Genomic DNA, 14,622 nt, shown 5'->3' on the forward strand with positions numbered 1-14,622 from the left:
GGATATGTGTAATGTATATATATTTTAAACAATACTTCCCAATAGGCCACCCTTCTTCATTGTAAATGTACTTTCAAATTCACCCACTTTGCTTCACATTGACCATAAACACTCCCCTCAGAGACGTGTTTTCTAAGTGGTGTTTGGTTCTGTGTTCTTAGCGTTGTGCTAGGACAGGAGCTTTAGGGCTGGGAGAGGCCTGGGGAAGATGTTGGTCCTGTCCTCTCATTTACAGACAGGAAGCTTGATGACTCCTATGGCTCTGCCAGCACCACGGTGGGAGCCAGACTTCCCACGTCCACACTGCAGGCTGTAACACACATGTGTGCTACAGGGACTTTTCTGGGCTGGCCTGGAAATCCCTCCACCATGGAAGGTTGAAGTCAGCCCCTTTGCATTTGAGATGGTAAAGCTCTGGTGAACTTGGGGCTGCTCGTCATTGAGGAAGAAAGAGTCCCTAAGGGTGACAGGTAGAGCATGCTTTGGTATGTCCCAGACACCCTGAGGCCTGGGGACAGCGCCTCCATGCCTGTGACCTTAACTTGGGGAATCACTGATGGGCAGGAGGCACTTCTTACCTTTGATGCTTCTAACAGGAAAAGGAAGAGCTGAGATGCTTCTCAGAAACTGTAGCTTAAAGAACTGGCTGCGGGGTTTTCTGGTCCAGACAGCCGCAGGGAGGGCTGGGAGCCGTCCCTGACATGGGCTCTGTTCTCCGCAGGTCCTGTCTCTGGACACCAACATCACAAACCAGGTGAACAAGCTAACCCGAGACCTGCTGCGCCTGGTAGACGTAGGCGAGTTCTCAGAGGAGGCCCAGTTCCGAGACCCCTGCCGTTCCTACGTGCTCCCTGAGGTCATCTGCCACAACTGTAACTTCTGCCGGGACCTGGACCTGTGCAAAGACCCCTCCTTCTCTCAGGTGGGCCGACTCCCTCAGGCCCCTTGCTGGTCCAGTCAGAATATCCAGGCCTCAGCGGGTCAGGGATTCCTGCAGGGCCCCCAACCAACTCTGATGTGAATTAGAAACAAGCACCCTTTTTCAGGCCACTCAGCTGCCACATGCCAGAACCTTGTCCTGGTAATCACATGGGTGATGACAGTGGAGACATGAGTGTGCCCTGGAGCTGTGAGCGTGGTGGCACACTTCTTGAGAATCCCTCCATCCCTTCTCAGCACTGGGGACCAAGGAAGGTGACCTGTCCCTTTACCTGTCTGTCCAGGATGGGACCGTGCTGCCTCAGTGGCTCTGCTCCAACTGTCAGGTTGCCTACGACTCATCAGTCATTGAGATGGCCCTGGTGGAAGCCCTACAGAAGAAGCTGATGGCCTTTACCCTGCAGGACCTGGTGAGCAGCGGGCCTAGTGCTGGGTCTGCAACCAGTCTGACCACCCCTCCAGTAGGTGGAGGCCTCATCAGTAAGCAGTTTGCACCCATAGGAGCTCTCATCTCCTATGTGAGAGGTGTGAGAGCTCTCACACCTCTTATGTGTGTGCAAGTCTCAAGTTGTAGCCTGATCCTCCAAGGTGATACCTCCTGGGTCAGGCCTCGTCCACGGGCCCAGCTGACTCTTTCTTATAGCATCTGTTGGGCACCTATAGGGGCTGATTGCTGGCTTCATGGACCTTTATTCTAGTAGAGGGAGACGGACAGTAAACAAGACAAGAAAGTAACGGGCAGAGTAAAGACCTGACAGGCAGTGTGTGTGTGAAAGAGGGAAGCTTTCAGCCTTCGATGGGGGAGTGAAGACCCAAGGGAGGTGTTGGGGTTCAGGCAGGGAACAGCTGGTGCCTGGTGTGATGGATAGGGGACCGCAGACCCAGAGTCAAAGGGAGGTGTCCACAGGGAGGGTGTTGGGAAGCAGTTGGCATGTTTGGATAAAGCCCATATCAAGTCTCAGATTTTATTTGTAATTGTGAAAAGCCTGTCCGGTGCCAAGTGACTGGCCGGCTCTGGCCTGGGGCGGGGAGGCTCTGACGGGGGCCGCTTCTCCTTGCAGGTCTGCCTGAAGTGCCGGGGTGTGAAGGAGACCAACATGGCCGTGTACTGCAGCTGTGCGGGGGGCTTCTCCCTCACCATCCACACTAAGGTGGGGGCTCCCATGGACAGCCGCCCCTGCTGCCCACCCCTCTCCTCCCTCTCCCACCCCGGGCCATTTGTCGTCTCTGAGCCTTGGCCTTGCCTCCCTGTGCCTCCTCTGGGACTAGGTCTCACTATGACTGGTCATTTCTGTAGGTCTTCATGGAACAGATCGGAATCTTCCAGAACATCGCCCAGCACTATGGCATGTCATACCTCAAGGAGACCCTGGATTGGCTGCAGCTTCAGAACCCCCAAGTGGGCCATTAGCAGTCTGGGCAGTGTCCCTGTTCTCTGCTCCCATGTCCCACACCCAAGACGGGCACCCAGGAGGGCGGCCCTCGGGGAGCAGTCACACAGCCCAGAAGTGTGAACCAGTCAGAGCAAGAATTGACTTCACTTCCCGGCTCTGGGGTTCCCTGCCTCAAGCAGGGCAGCCCTCTTTAGGCCCAGGAAGCGTTTCCAGCGAGGGGGTCCCAGGGCTGGTTTCTCACTGGATGAACACACTCTGCTGCTGCTGCAGGGCCCTTCCTGCAGCCTCAGCCCTTGCTGCCCCCTCCTTTGCTGACCTGGGGTGCCCTCGGAGGTCCTCTGTTTGAGCTGAGACTCTGAAGAGGGCTGGAAGCCAGACCCAGGGCGAAGGGGCGCCTGAGCGGAGTGCGCAGCCCCGGCTTCCAGGAGTAGTGCTGTCCTACACTCTGCACTGGCAGCTTGTGGGCTGTGTGCCAGGGATCCTGGCTGAACCCACGGTCACCTGGGCGTCTCTCATACACTGAGCTCAGGGGCTTGGGCTTCTCTGACCCTCACTCAGGGTCAGAGTGAGGTCTGCTGGGCTGTTTGTGTATGGCGCAGTCACCTCGTCAACAGCAGCGAGACTGGGCTGGGGGCAGGAAGGCTGAGTAGGGGGCGGGACTCAGACTGGGGCTCAGCCACAGAGGGGCCCAGCACCTCTCCCTCTGCACCTGCTGTGAGGGGACCACCGCAGCAGGAGGCCTAGGGCCCCAGGGGGATGAAGTACACCGTTATCGCAGACTCTGACATCATATTCAGCACCTGGATTCTCAAAAAGTATTTCTTCATGTGCGACACAAGGTTCTTTGCTTCAGCTCTGAGCGGTGGGGGAAGAGGACGGAGAAAAGGGCAACAGAAATGCTATCAGGATGGAGGCCACTGTGTTCTTGCCTCAGCCTTGAGTCAGTCCGAGACCTCTGACCCCAAGGGCCTGTCCAGCCTCTGACTGCCTGAGGCAAAGAGGGTCCTTGGCCTGTGCCGCCTTTAAAAGGTGGCACCACCAGTGTGTTCAGCACCCTGTTGCTTCACAGAGATGTGGACTGTGCTGTTTTCCCCTCCAGGACGGAGCTGGCTTGGAGAGTCTGCCTGCCAGCAGCCCAGGGAACCCTCTGCTGAGCAGGAGTTGCTCCCTGTGTTCCTCCAGCAACCTCAGAACATAAGACTGCCTGCCTGCACCTCATTTTTAACTAAATGCGACTGAAAGCAGAAGAAAATCAGTCAGATTGGCAAGGCAGCAAGCACATTAAATATAAATCATAAACTCAGAAACCCAAACAGGTGGGCAGTGGAAGTCGCACTGTTGGCTCTGGAGCCTGGTTTAGATCTGTCCCTGTTACCTAATTTACACTTTGACTTCTACATTTCCTAGAGTCTTTACTGTGTGTGTGTGTGCTCGCGCCTGGGTCTCTGGAAGGAAGGAGGAAAAAAGACTTAGTAACTGACGTCTGTCCGGCTAGGTTTGTCGGCTGGGTACTGCTGTTGCCCACTGGCACGTCCAGGTCCAGTGACTGCAGGAAACTTGACTCTGCTTGGAAGGTGATGGCGCCCGGCAGCCCCCAGATGGAGATCAAATCAAATTAGGGCTGGGTGGGGGAGGAGGACTAACCAGTCTTCCTGGAAATGGAGCCAGACAAGTCCCAGGGGAGCAGCGAGGAGCTGGGGCTGTGTGGCTCACCCCCTCCCTGCAGCAGGGCAGGGGCACCACAGCTCCCAATGGTTCCCTCAGAGGCCAGCTTTGGGGCTGGGGGTATTTGGGGGTGGTGGAGGTCCCAGGGTCACTCTCATGGTGGGGGATGGGAAACCTGAGCCCCTGGCCCGAATTCTTGAGCTACAGCCCAACCCCAACTGGAAAAGCCAGTTTCTCTAAAACTAGAGCTGGAACTCTGAGCATGTGAGTGGCCCATGGAGCTGACATCACAGGCACAGGAGGATCTGCAGGGGTGAGGGGGGCTTCTTGGGGGGGTTGCTGGGTCCAGTGAGTGGTGCTGGTCCAGTCAGCAGGTGGGAAGACCAGCTCTGACCTTGGTTGTGACAGGGTCACAGGTGAAACAATCTGTGGGAGGCACTGTGCCTCCTCAGACCTGTGCACTGGTCATTGCCATTGCTGAGAAAACTGAAACCGCCATCTGGCCAAGCTGTGTCAGAGCTGCTGAGTGGAGTGAACATTGTAGCATCCAAGGACATAACCAGATTATCCATAGGCCTGATCCGGCTGGTGCCAGCTGTTCCAACCTCGCCCTGCTGCTGTGTCCGCTCCTGTTCCCCAGGACCCAATTCCTTCCCTGGCCCCCATCCCCATGTTAAATAGAGCCTCGGGTTCTGGGTGGGCATTTTGGTGTCAGCCTGAGCTTTTGTTTTCCTTGGGAACAGTTCTCATTGCCTGCCTCCTGGCTTTCTTCCTCCTCTAGACACCACCCTTTTTCCCTATCTTGAGGTTTGGGGTCTGGGATGATGCCTACAGTAAGCTGAAGGACAGGTGTTGGGATGCACTCAGCCTGTGTCCCCCACCACTGATCCACCCGTGAGACCTGGTTGTAACCTGACTGGATTTGGGGGCAGCAGGTGCACCCACACACTGCCCAGGCTGGCTAGGGGAGATGAGGACCCAGCACACCCACCGCCCACCACGTGCAGAGACCTGCCATGCTGTGTTTGTCAAGAGCCTCAAGCTACTTCTCCCCCAAAGATGAGGCTAGAAGGTTCTGGTCACAGTTTTATTGCACAGTGGATGTGTGATTTCTTAGCTGTGAGGCAAGCAGAAGGTCTGGGTGAGTGGGCAGGAGCAAAAAGCCTGGGAGGAAGGCAGCTAGGGAGGAGGTGGGGACTTGCCCCTACAGTTGGGGATAAGATGGAGCAGGAGTCGTCGTCGCATTCATGTCACCCCATGGTCTAGCTGCATGGGAACCCTTTGGCTGCTGGTTTTGCTGAGGTGTATGGGCAGGGCCCATGTCCATGGTCCCAGCTGTGCTGCCCTTGAGAGCCAGGGGCTGTGCTGGGGCCTCAGATGTCAGGGGTCCCTGACACGCCCGAGGCCTTAAGTGCAGTGTGGCAGAAGGTGGAAGTAGGCTCAGAGCTGGGCCAAACCTCGGGCGTCTGTGAGCACGCAGTCCTGTTGGGAAGGCTCGGAGGCACAAAGCCCTGGTCCCGCACTCCGCTCAGGAGCATCCACCATCTGCTCAGATGGGGCAGAGGTGGGGCAAGGCCATGGAGGTGGGACAGCCCAGGCCTGGCTCTGCCCCTCACCCTGCAGTTGGCCAGCCTGGCCTGGGTCTGGAGAGCAGGGATAGGGTGGGGGAGGGGCCTGGCCCAAGACAAGGGCCAGGGTCACAGGCCAGCTGCCTGAGGAGTGCCTTGGAGTACACACCTTGTCAAATTTCTTATGGCTGTAGACCTTGTTTTTGTTCATGAATGTTAGCAAGATCCAGTCGCACAGGAAGGAGCCCTGAGGCCAGCAAGACAGATGCATGAGGGCCTGGCACCTGCCCCCCATCTCGCCCCGGCACACACCCATCCCCAACCTTAGTGTGCTTTTCTTACCACCCCAATGGAGGTCAGCGCTGTGGCCAGGTTAATGACGGTGGGAATCAAGCTGAACTTCCCAGCCTGGGGGCAAAGGCACTACCTTAGACAGTCAGGGGTGGGGCCCAAGGGAGGTGTGGGGTGTGGTAGGGGAGACCAAGACTGGGTCGGCCGGATCCCATGTAAGCAGGGTGGGCTGGCCTACCTGTCCGTGCACGATGACATCAATGCGGATCCCATAGGCTTTGATGAGTGTGCGGGTAATGCTGCCATTTATTTTGTAATACTTGGCGAACCTAGGGCAGAATGACCCAGAAGCACGTCAGTACCTGGGATGGGATGACCCGGGTGCAAGAGCGCTGGGAAGCATGACAGCGGGGTGCGCCCATTGCCCAATGGGGTGGCTCCAAGACCATCAACTACTGGCGTCCCTGGGCCTTGGGGCACCTGCCCTGTTGGTTCTTGGACCTCCATAGCCAGTGCAGACAAGGAGCCAGCATCCAAAGGCCAAGATACCTGAAGTTGTAGCCAGATGAGGCTGGGATGTGCTTGGGGTCCAGCCTCCGGAAGGAGTATTTGGGGTTGCACTCTGACGCTGAAAGGTCCAGGTCACAGTCCCAGTTGATAATGACCCCAATGACACCACCCTGCCCAGAAGTGGACACAGAGATGGGTCAGGACGGGCTCACAGGGGACTTTCAACAACCCTGGGGTCCTACTGAGGTTGCCCATGGGGGTGCATATTCTGGGCACCCTAGGCAGCTCAGGGCAGCTCACTGGGGAAGGGGGCTTATTGAGTGCCCTGCTTCCAAGGCACAAGGGGTGCCAGCAGCCAACTGTGACCAGAAGTCAATAATTTAGCAGCAGCCACACACCCAGATGGGTCAGCTGATCTTGTTTCTCTTTCCTCTACCCGAGCAGGGCCGGGGCTGGCCAAAACTGAAAAGGAACTGCGCTGTAACGAGACCCTTTGTATGCAGGTGACAGCCAGCACCTGGCCAGACAATTGTCCTGCCCGCTCTCGGGCACCCTCACCGTGTGTGCCAGCTCTGTGAAGTTTTCCCCTGCCTGCTCCACGATGTAGCCCAGCTTGAAAATGGGGCAGTAGAGGTCAGAGACTTCATGGAATGTGCAGTGCTTCAGGTAGCCACCCTTCCGGTTCTCGATGTTGCCCCTAAGGACAAGGCCCACTGGCATCAGATGCTGAGAAGACATGCACCCCCAAACAACACATTCCAAGAGGCAACTCCCACCCGAGCCCACCCCTTGTCACCACACCCTAATGGCTCTTACTTGGAGAACTGGAATTTGGGGTAGTGGATGCTGTTCTTGATGAGGATGGTGAAATTGGGGGCCATCGTACCGAGAAATTGGCTGAGGAGGCAGACTGGGCGTGTTTAGTCTCCCCTTCCACAGCCTCTCCCAGCCTCCCAGCTGCTTTGTCCTTCCCTTCCCCCTCCCCCAACGCATCCCGACTCCCCCGGTCAGTGAGGAGAAAGGAGCGAAGAAGTTTGGTCCCAGGTGGGTGGGGTCACCGGGCGCGCACACCTGACTGAGGCCCCGTCTTCCACCGGGCACCAGCCCGACACCTCGCAGGTCTTGGAGGACCCGTGGTAATAAGGTACGCAGCGCCCGGTCCGCAGGCCTGCGGGCAGACGCGCGCTCAGGTGGCGAGGGGCGCGGCCCGCCCCCACCCCCAGCTGGCGCACACTGACCGTTTCCCAGCATGTCCAGCTGCCCAGCCACACAGCCCTCGTCCGAGTCGCAGGTGGCGTTGCTGACCCTCATACTCTAGGGAGGAGACCGCTTGCTCAGGAGCCGGACAGGCGCAGCTGACCAGGCAGGGCCCCTCCCATCCCAGCTCTGCTTTCGACGCAGCCTCACCTCGGCGCATGTTCCGAGGGTCTGGAAGGGGGTGACCTCAATCCTGGTGATGATGCTGAACACGCTGCCTCCCTGGGCTCAGAAAGAAGGGACGGTCGGCCGGCGGGGCAGCTCGGCCACCGATCAGTCCTACCCTCGTGGTGCGCGGGGTGCAGGGCGGGGCCCGGGTTGCGCACCTCCGGTGGTTTCACGTACTCCTCCACGTCCCACACTTTGTGTTCTGACAAGGTGATGCCCTTGACCTTGGTGATGACGGAGCTCTCGGGGCCCGTTTCGCTGTCCTGGTAGCTCTTCTGCACGATGAACACGTACCTGTGCGGACGGGCAGGGCCGATTCTCGGGACGATCCTGGGACAGGACTGGGACGTCTCCCATGCCGAATGAGCTCGACTCCGGCGGGAACGAGGCTGCGTCACCGCCTCTCGAGGGCTGGGTAGGCTTTGCGGGGGCCCGAGAAGCCAGCCCGGCGGTCGCCCGCGTTCTCCATCTCCTGCGATCCGTTCTCCCTGCGATCCGTTCTCCCTGCTCATAGCCCAGAGCTGCCCCTCCAACCTGGGACTTCCGAGCATCCTTGGCCGCGAGCACTCCCCACCCTCGTGAACCCGCCAGACATCCCCTCCCGCCCGACGCCCTACGCGCCCCCTCCCCGCGCCCGGCCCCGTGCGCACCCACCACACGAAGTAGAGCAGGATGAGCAGCTGCACCGCGCGGTACACGATGCCCAAGCGCCGGTTCTTCACCACGATCACCTTGGGTGTCTCGTAGTCCCAGAACGCGGACCAGCAGCTCTGGGCCAGGCGTCGGGCCGCAACCGCCCCCGTGGGGGGCTTGGGCTCGGCGGCCGCCATGGCCCGGAGCTCGATAGGGCTGGGAGCAAGGGTTGGGGGGCTCCCGCGCGCCGCCTCCTGGGCGTGGCCTCGCGCGCCCCGCCCTATCCCGCCTCTCCCTGCCCCAGATCAGTCCCTAGCAGCCGGGGCGCGGGGCGGAGACGCCCAGCGCACCTGGCAGGTGTCACCAGGTAGGACCCCGAGCCGGCAGAGCCCGGGTCGTGGCAGCCCTCGGACCCAGCCCGCTCAGACAGGGCGTGGAGACGGACCAAGCCCTCGCGTCCCTCGGAGATCAGACACTTAAGACGCGGGAGGAAGACGCCCGAGCACGGCCCGCCTCCTCGGCTTCTCCACTGGTGTCGAATGTGCAGCGCGCATTAAGCCCGAATAGCAATTTCTTTAAAAATAAATATATGTATATCCCCAATGTTATTGAGATACAATTGGCATGTGAAGTAGAGTTTAAGGTGTACAAGGAGATGATTTCCCAAGGGCAACCCTTGATTCGCGCCCGCGGTTCTCTGCAGCTCGGCAAAGACACCCCTGCCTCCAGGGTTCACATAAAAATCTGGATTTCTTTCTTTCCCCAGTCTTCTTGCTTTTATCTACAGACACACCTCAGCGCTGTTCGGTTCTAGCCTCTTCCTCCACCCAAGCGCCCAGCCTCGTTTCTCACATGGATTTCGGCAATAACTTGACACTCCAGGTTTCTATCCATTTCCGACTCTGTTGTGCTTTGTTTTTGTTTTTACTTTTTGTATCTCTACCCTCACTTCATTGGAGAAGGCAATGGCACCCCACTCCAGTACTCTTGCCTGGAAAATCCCATGGATGGAGGAACCTAGTAGGCTGCAGTCCATGGGGTCGCTAAGAATCAGACACGACTGAGCGACTTCACTTTCACTTTTCACTTTCATGCATTGGAGAAGGATATGGCAACCCACTCCAGTGTTCTTGCCTGGAGAATCCCAGGGACGGGGAAGCCTGGTGGGCTGCCATCTATGGGGTCGCACAGAGTCGGACACGACTGAAGTGACTTAGCAGCAGCAACTCTCACTTCATTAGTTTGGATCAAATCTCAGATATCATAGTGTTTCACAAATGAATAATGTCACATTTGAGATGAAATGCACGCAGCATTCAATTAACTGTTTTAATGAACAATTTGTTGAAATTTAGTCCATTCACAATAGTTTGCAACTACCATCATCTACATCTAAAACATTTTCATCATCACCAAATAAAACCCATGCTTAACAAGAACTTCCTATTCCCCTATCCTCCCACATACTGACAACCACCAATATACCTTGTCTCTCTATGATTTACTTGTTTTGGATATTTCAAGTAATGGACTCAGAATCTTTGCCTTTTTTGTGTCTGACTTCTTTCATTAGCATGATGATTTCAAAGTCCATCTGGGTTGTAGCATGTGCCAGCACTCCATTCCCTTTTATTGCAAAATAATATTGTATTGTATGGGTATTCCACAATTTATCTATTCACCCAATAGAGGTTTGAGTTTTTGTATTTTATATTTTGTCTAGTGTGACTAGTGCTGCTATGAACATCTATGTACAAGTATTTGAACACCTACATTTAATTCTTTGTCATATATACCTAGGAGTGGAATTTCTTTTTTCATGGTAATTCTGTTCCGTATTTAACTTTTTTAAAGAACCACCAAAATGTCTCCCAAACAGCTGGGCCATTTTACATTCCAGTTAGCAATATACAAGGATTCCAATTTCTGCACATTCTTGTAAACACTTGTTATTTTCCACTCACTTTGAATTGCCATCCTACTGGGTGAAATTATATAATTTATTTGGATTAATGTCTGTTCAAGTCCCTTGCCCATTTTTCAATTGGATTGCCTTTTCATTATTCAGTTGTAAGAATTCTTTATGTATTCTGGATAGTAGACCCCTATCAGATATATGATTTTCAAATATTTTCTCCCATTATTAATTGTCTTTTCACTTTATTGGTGATGACCTTTGATGTACAAAAGTCTTTAATTTTGATTAAGCCCAATTTATCCTTTTTTGGTTTTTTTTTTGTTTCTTTTGCTTTTGAAGTCATTTCTAAGAATCCATTACCAAATACAAGGTCGTGAAATTTTGCCCCTCTTTTCTTCTAAGAGTTTTGTGATTTTAGACATTATATTTAGGTTACTGATCCATTTTGAGTTAACTTTTGCATACGATGTGAGGTAGGGGCTCCAACTTCATTCTTCTGCATGTGAATATCCGGTTGTTCCTGCACCAATTGTTAAAGAAACTATTCTTTACCTACTGAGAGTCTAGCACCTGTGTGGAAAATCAATTGTCTCTGTCATAGACAACTGATTGAAGACAGGAGGACTGAAGACAACAATTGAAGGCAGGAAGAGAAGGGGATGACAGAGGATGAGATGCTTGGATGGCATCACTGACTCAACGGACATGAGTTTGAGCAAGCTCGGGGAGTTGGTGATGGACAGGGAATACTGGCATGCTGCAGTCCATGGGATTACAGAGAGTCGGACATGACTGAGCGACTGAACTGAACTGATAGGCATAGAGTTTATTTCTGGTCTTTCTGTCTATTCTATTCCATTGTTCTATCTGTATGTCCTTATGCCAGCACCACATTGTTTTGATAACTATAGCTTTATGGGAAAATTGGAAAATGTGAATCCTCCAACTTTGTTCTTCTTTCTCAATATTGTTTTGGTTATTCAGTGCCCCTTGCAATCCCATATGGATTTAAGGATCAGTAGTACCATTTCTGCAGGAAAGACCATTGTAATCTTGATAGCGATTGCATTGAATCTTGTTTGCTCTGAGTAGTAGTATCTTAGCAATATTGTTTTCCAATACATGAACATAGGATGTCATCCCACTTATCTACATCTTCTTTCATTCCTTTAAGCAATATTTTGTCATTTTTATTATACAACTCTTTCACTTCCTTGGTTAAATCTATTTCTGTGTAATTTTTTTGGATGCTACTTTAAGAGAATGATTTTCTTAATTTCTTAATTGTTCCTTGATGGTGTGTAGAACCACAACTGATTTTTATGGGTTGTTCTTCTATCCTGAAAATTTGCTGAACTCATTTATTAGTTCTAGTAGTTTTCTTGTGGATTCTTTGGGACTTTCTGTATATAAGATCCTATTTTAAAATGGATAACCAACAAGGACCAACTGTATAGCACAGGGAACTCTGCTCAATGTTATGTGGCAACCTGGATGGGAGGGGAGTTTAGGGGAGAATGGATCCTGAGCCCCTTTGCTGTTCACCTGAGACTATCACAACATTGGTAACTGGCTATACCCCCAATACACAATAAAAAGTTTTAAAAAAGACCCTATCATCTACGAACAGACTTCTTCTTTTCTGACTTGGAGGCCTTTAATTTTTATTGTCTGATCTTTCAGGCTAGAACTTCCAGCACAGTGTGGATGGCAGTGGCGATAGCAGGCATCCTGTCTTCTTCCTGATGCAAGGGGAAAAACTTTCACTCTTTCACCATTGAGCGTGATGTTAGGTGTGGCTTCTTCATAAATGCCTTTTAGCACGTCGGGAAAGTTCCTGCCTTTTACTACTTCTCTGATTGTTATCATGAAAGAATGTTGGATTTTGTAAGAAAAATTTTTTCTGCATCAATTGAGATAACCATGCACTTTTTACCCTGGATGCTATTAATGTGGTACATTGTACTGACTAATTTTCATTGTCGAATTACTCTTGCATTTTTAGAATAATTCCCACTTGGTCATGGTGTATGATCCTTATAATATGCTGTTGGATTTAGTTTTCTGGTATTTTATTGATGATTTTTGCATCTATATCCATGAGGAATATTGGTCTGTAGTTTTCTTTTCTTGTATTGTCTTTGGTATCAGTGTAATACTGGCCTCATAGATTGAATTAGAATGTGTTCCTTACCCCTCAATTTCTTTAGAAAAGGTTGAGAAGGATTGATGTTAGTTCTTCTTTAAACGTTAACTTTTAAAAGTTAAAAAAGAAAGGAACAGATCCCAACTCATCCTACAAAGCTAGTATTATTCTGTGGGAAAAAAAGGAAGACATGACAAGAACAGACTAATTCCTTAAAATATAGATGCAAAAATTCTCAAAAACTAGTAAACCAATAGTTAATTTAATATCTAAAATTTAATAATGTCTTTATTATGTAAAGGTAGATTCCCTCTATGCCCATTTTCTGGAGGTTTTTTTAAAATCATAAATGGATGTTGAATTTTATCAAAAGCTTTTTCTGCAGCTACTGAAATGATCATATGATTTTTATTCTTCAATTTATTGATGTGGTGGATCACATTGATTGATTTGTGTATATTGAAAAATCTTTGCATCCCTTGGGTAAATCCCATTTGATGGTGGTGTGAAATCCTTTTAATGTGTTGTTGGATTCCGTTTGCTAGTATTTTGCTGAGGACTTTTGCATATATGTTAATCAGAGATATTGGCCTATATTTTTTTGTTGTTGTTTTTTGGTGATATCTTTTGTCTGATTTTGATTTCAGGGTGATGGTAGCCTCATAGAATGAACTTAAGAGTGTTCCTCCCTCTGCATTTTTTGAGTTTGAGAAAAATAGATGTTAGCTCATCTCTGTGAGGCTATCAAGCCCTGGAAGATTTTAATCACTAGTTGTGATTAAATAATTCACAAGTTTTAATTTTGTTCCTTGTGATCTGTCTGTTCATATTTTCTATTTCTTCCTGATTCAGTTTTGGAAGGTTGTACTTGGCTAAGAATTTGTCCATTGCTTCCAGGTTGTCCATTTTATTGGTGTGTAACTGCTTGTAGTATTCTTTTATGATCCATTGTATTTCTTCAGTGTCAGTTTAACTTCTTTTTCATTTCTAATTTTATTGATTTGAGTCCTCTCTCTTTTTTCTTGATGAGTCTAACTAAAAGTTTATCAATTTTGTTTATCTTCTCAATAAACAATCTTTAATTTGATTTTTGCTATCACTTTATTTCTATTTCATTTATTTTTGCTCTGATCTTTATGATTTATTTCCTTCTATTAGCTTTGGGTTTTGTTTGTTCTTCTTGGTCTTGTTGCTTTAGGTGTAGGGGTAGTTTGTTTGACATTTTTCTTTTTCCTTGAAGCAGGAATGTATTGCTATAAACTTTTTACTTAGAAATGTTTTGCTGCATCCCATAGGTTAGCTGCAGTCTATACATTTAAAGTAGTTGCAGCTGATATAAGCTAGTCTAAACTGAACTAAACCGATCTAAGCCAGTTCAAACCAGCCTAAAATCAAAATTGGTCTAAATCAGATCAAACCAACCTAAACCAAATCAGACCAGCCTAATCCAGATCAAACCAGTCTAAACTAGACCAGAGTGGTATAAGTCAGTTCAGACTGGTCTAAAGCAGTCCAAACGGATCTCCTCTGGGACTCTGGTTGATATGTGTTTGCTTCAGTCAACAATAGTGTCAATTTGTCCCTTGACAGAGGGGCTGCCCGTGCTGCCCTGGTCAGCTTCCCCTCACAGACAGCTTCCTGTCATTTCATCCTTGACTCTGCATGTTTCCTTGCCTCACTGAGATGTCCAACATGTCACAGTCACTGTTGTTCCTCACCCTGAAGTGGACAACTTCTTCCTGGCAGTGAGAATCTCTGGAGGGATGAGTTGTGTGGACAGCTGCAACCTTAACACCACAGCAATGAGCAGGACCTGGCCAGCACTGCCATGTTTTCAGGGTGGGCAGAGTGGGTGAAGATATTTGAGACCAGGAAAGTTGTGCACAGTACAACCAGAAGATGAGGGGACAGTGAGGTTCCCTAGGGGTCCAACATCCTGAGAGAAGACTGTAGCATTGGAGAAGGCAGAGACTTTGAAGCAGAGGGAGAGAAATGTGAAAAGTGGGCCCTGAGTGTGAATCAAGTATAGTGAAGGCAATCTAAGAGGAAAGCAAGTTCAGGAAAGAAGAGCAACACAGAAGTTGGAGAGTACAAACAAAACAGCTCGGGGTGCATGTGGAAAGGGTCACATCA

At 50.8% G+C, this 14,622-nt stretch overlaps 2 protein-coding genes across 5 annotated transcripts in view; one reads left to right on the forward strand and one right to left on the reverse strand.

Annotated features, from left to right (window-relative positions):
* POLE (DNA polymerase epsilon, catalytic subunit) overlaps positions 1 to 3,730 on the forward strand; it is a 61,043-nt gene extending 57,313 nt beyond the window's left edge. For all 3 annotated transcript variants that reach the window (XM_070769268.1, XM_019978041.2, XM_070769269.1), the window contains exons 46-49: positions 722 to 922; positions 1,224 to 1,349; positions 2,001 to 2,090; positions 2,237 to 3,730. In XM_070769268.1, the coding sequence (XP_070625369.1) occupies positions 722 to 922; positions 1,224 to 1,349; positions 2,001 to 2,090; positions 2,237 to 2,350 (531 nt within the window). In that variant the 3' untranslated portion in view covers positions 2,351 to 3,730. The remainder of the gene's footprint in view (positions 1 to 721; positions 923 to 1,223; positions 1,350 to 2,000; positions 2,091 to 2,236) is intronic.
* Positions 3,731 to 5,071: 1,341 nt separating this feature from the next.
* P2RX2 (purinergic receptor P2X 2) lies at positions 5,072 to 8,689 on the reverse strand. Of its 2 annotated transcripts, XM_070769272.1 has the most exons (12): positions 8,447 to 8,684; positions 7,951 to 8,086; positions 7,775 to 7,846; positions 7,606 to 7,681; positions 7,439 to 7,535; positions 7,184 to 7,264; positions 6,926 to 7,064; positions 6,407 to 6,537; positions 6,096 to 6,186; positions 5,909 to 5,974; positions 5,736 to 5,813; positions 5,072 to 5,543 (listed from the first exon to the last, which is right to left on the reverse strand). In XM_070769272.1, exons 1-12 carry the CDS (start codon positions 8,620 to 8,622, stop codon positions 5,439 to 5,441), a joined length of 1,248 nt encoding a protein of 415 aa, XP_070625373.1. In that variant the 5' UTR covers positions 8,623 to 8,684; the 3' UTR covers positions 5,072 to 5,438. The 2 variants fall into 2 exon arrangements, with proteins under 2 accessions (XP_070625373.1, XP_070625372.1); XM_070769271.1 differs by having other exon boundaries at positions 5,072 to 5,813; positions 8,447 to 8,689.
* Positions 8,690 to 14,622: the final 5,933 nt, after the last annotated feature.

This window comes from Bos indicus, chromosome 17, assembly GCF_029378745.1.
Source record: "Bos indicus isolate NIAB-ARS_2022 breed Sahiwal x Tharparkar chromosome 17, NIAB-ARS_B.indTharparkar_mat_pri_1.0, whole genome shotgun sequence".
NCBI classification, from domain to species: Eukaryota; Metazoa; Chordata; class Mammalia; order Artiodactyla; family Bovidae; genus Bos; species Bos indicus.

Bases quoted from the DNA above. Each gene is read 5' to 3' on its own strand.
- P2RX2 (XM_070769271.1), bottom strand. From the start codon at position 8,622: ATGGCGGCCGCCGAGCCCAAGCCCCCCACGGGGGCGGTTGCGGCCCGA. The intron at 5,975-6,095 runs GTAGGCCAGCCC...CTTTGCCCCCAG, and splicing joins ATGTCATCGTGCACGGACAG to GCTGGGAAGTTCAGCTTGAT. The intron at 5,814-5,908 runs GTAAGAAAAGCA...TGCTGGCCTCAG, and splicing joins CGCTGACCTCCATTGGGGTG to GGCTCCTTCCTGTGCGACTG.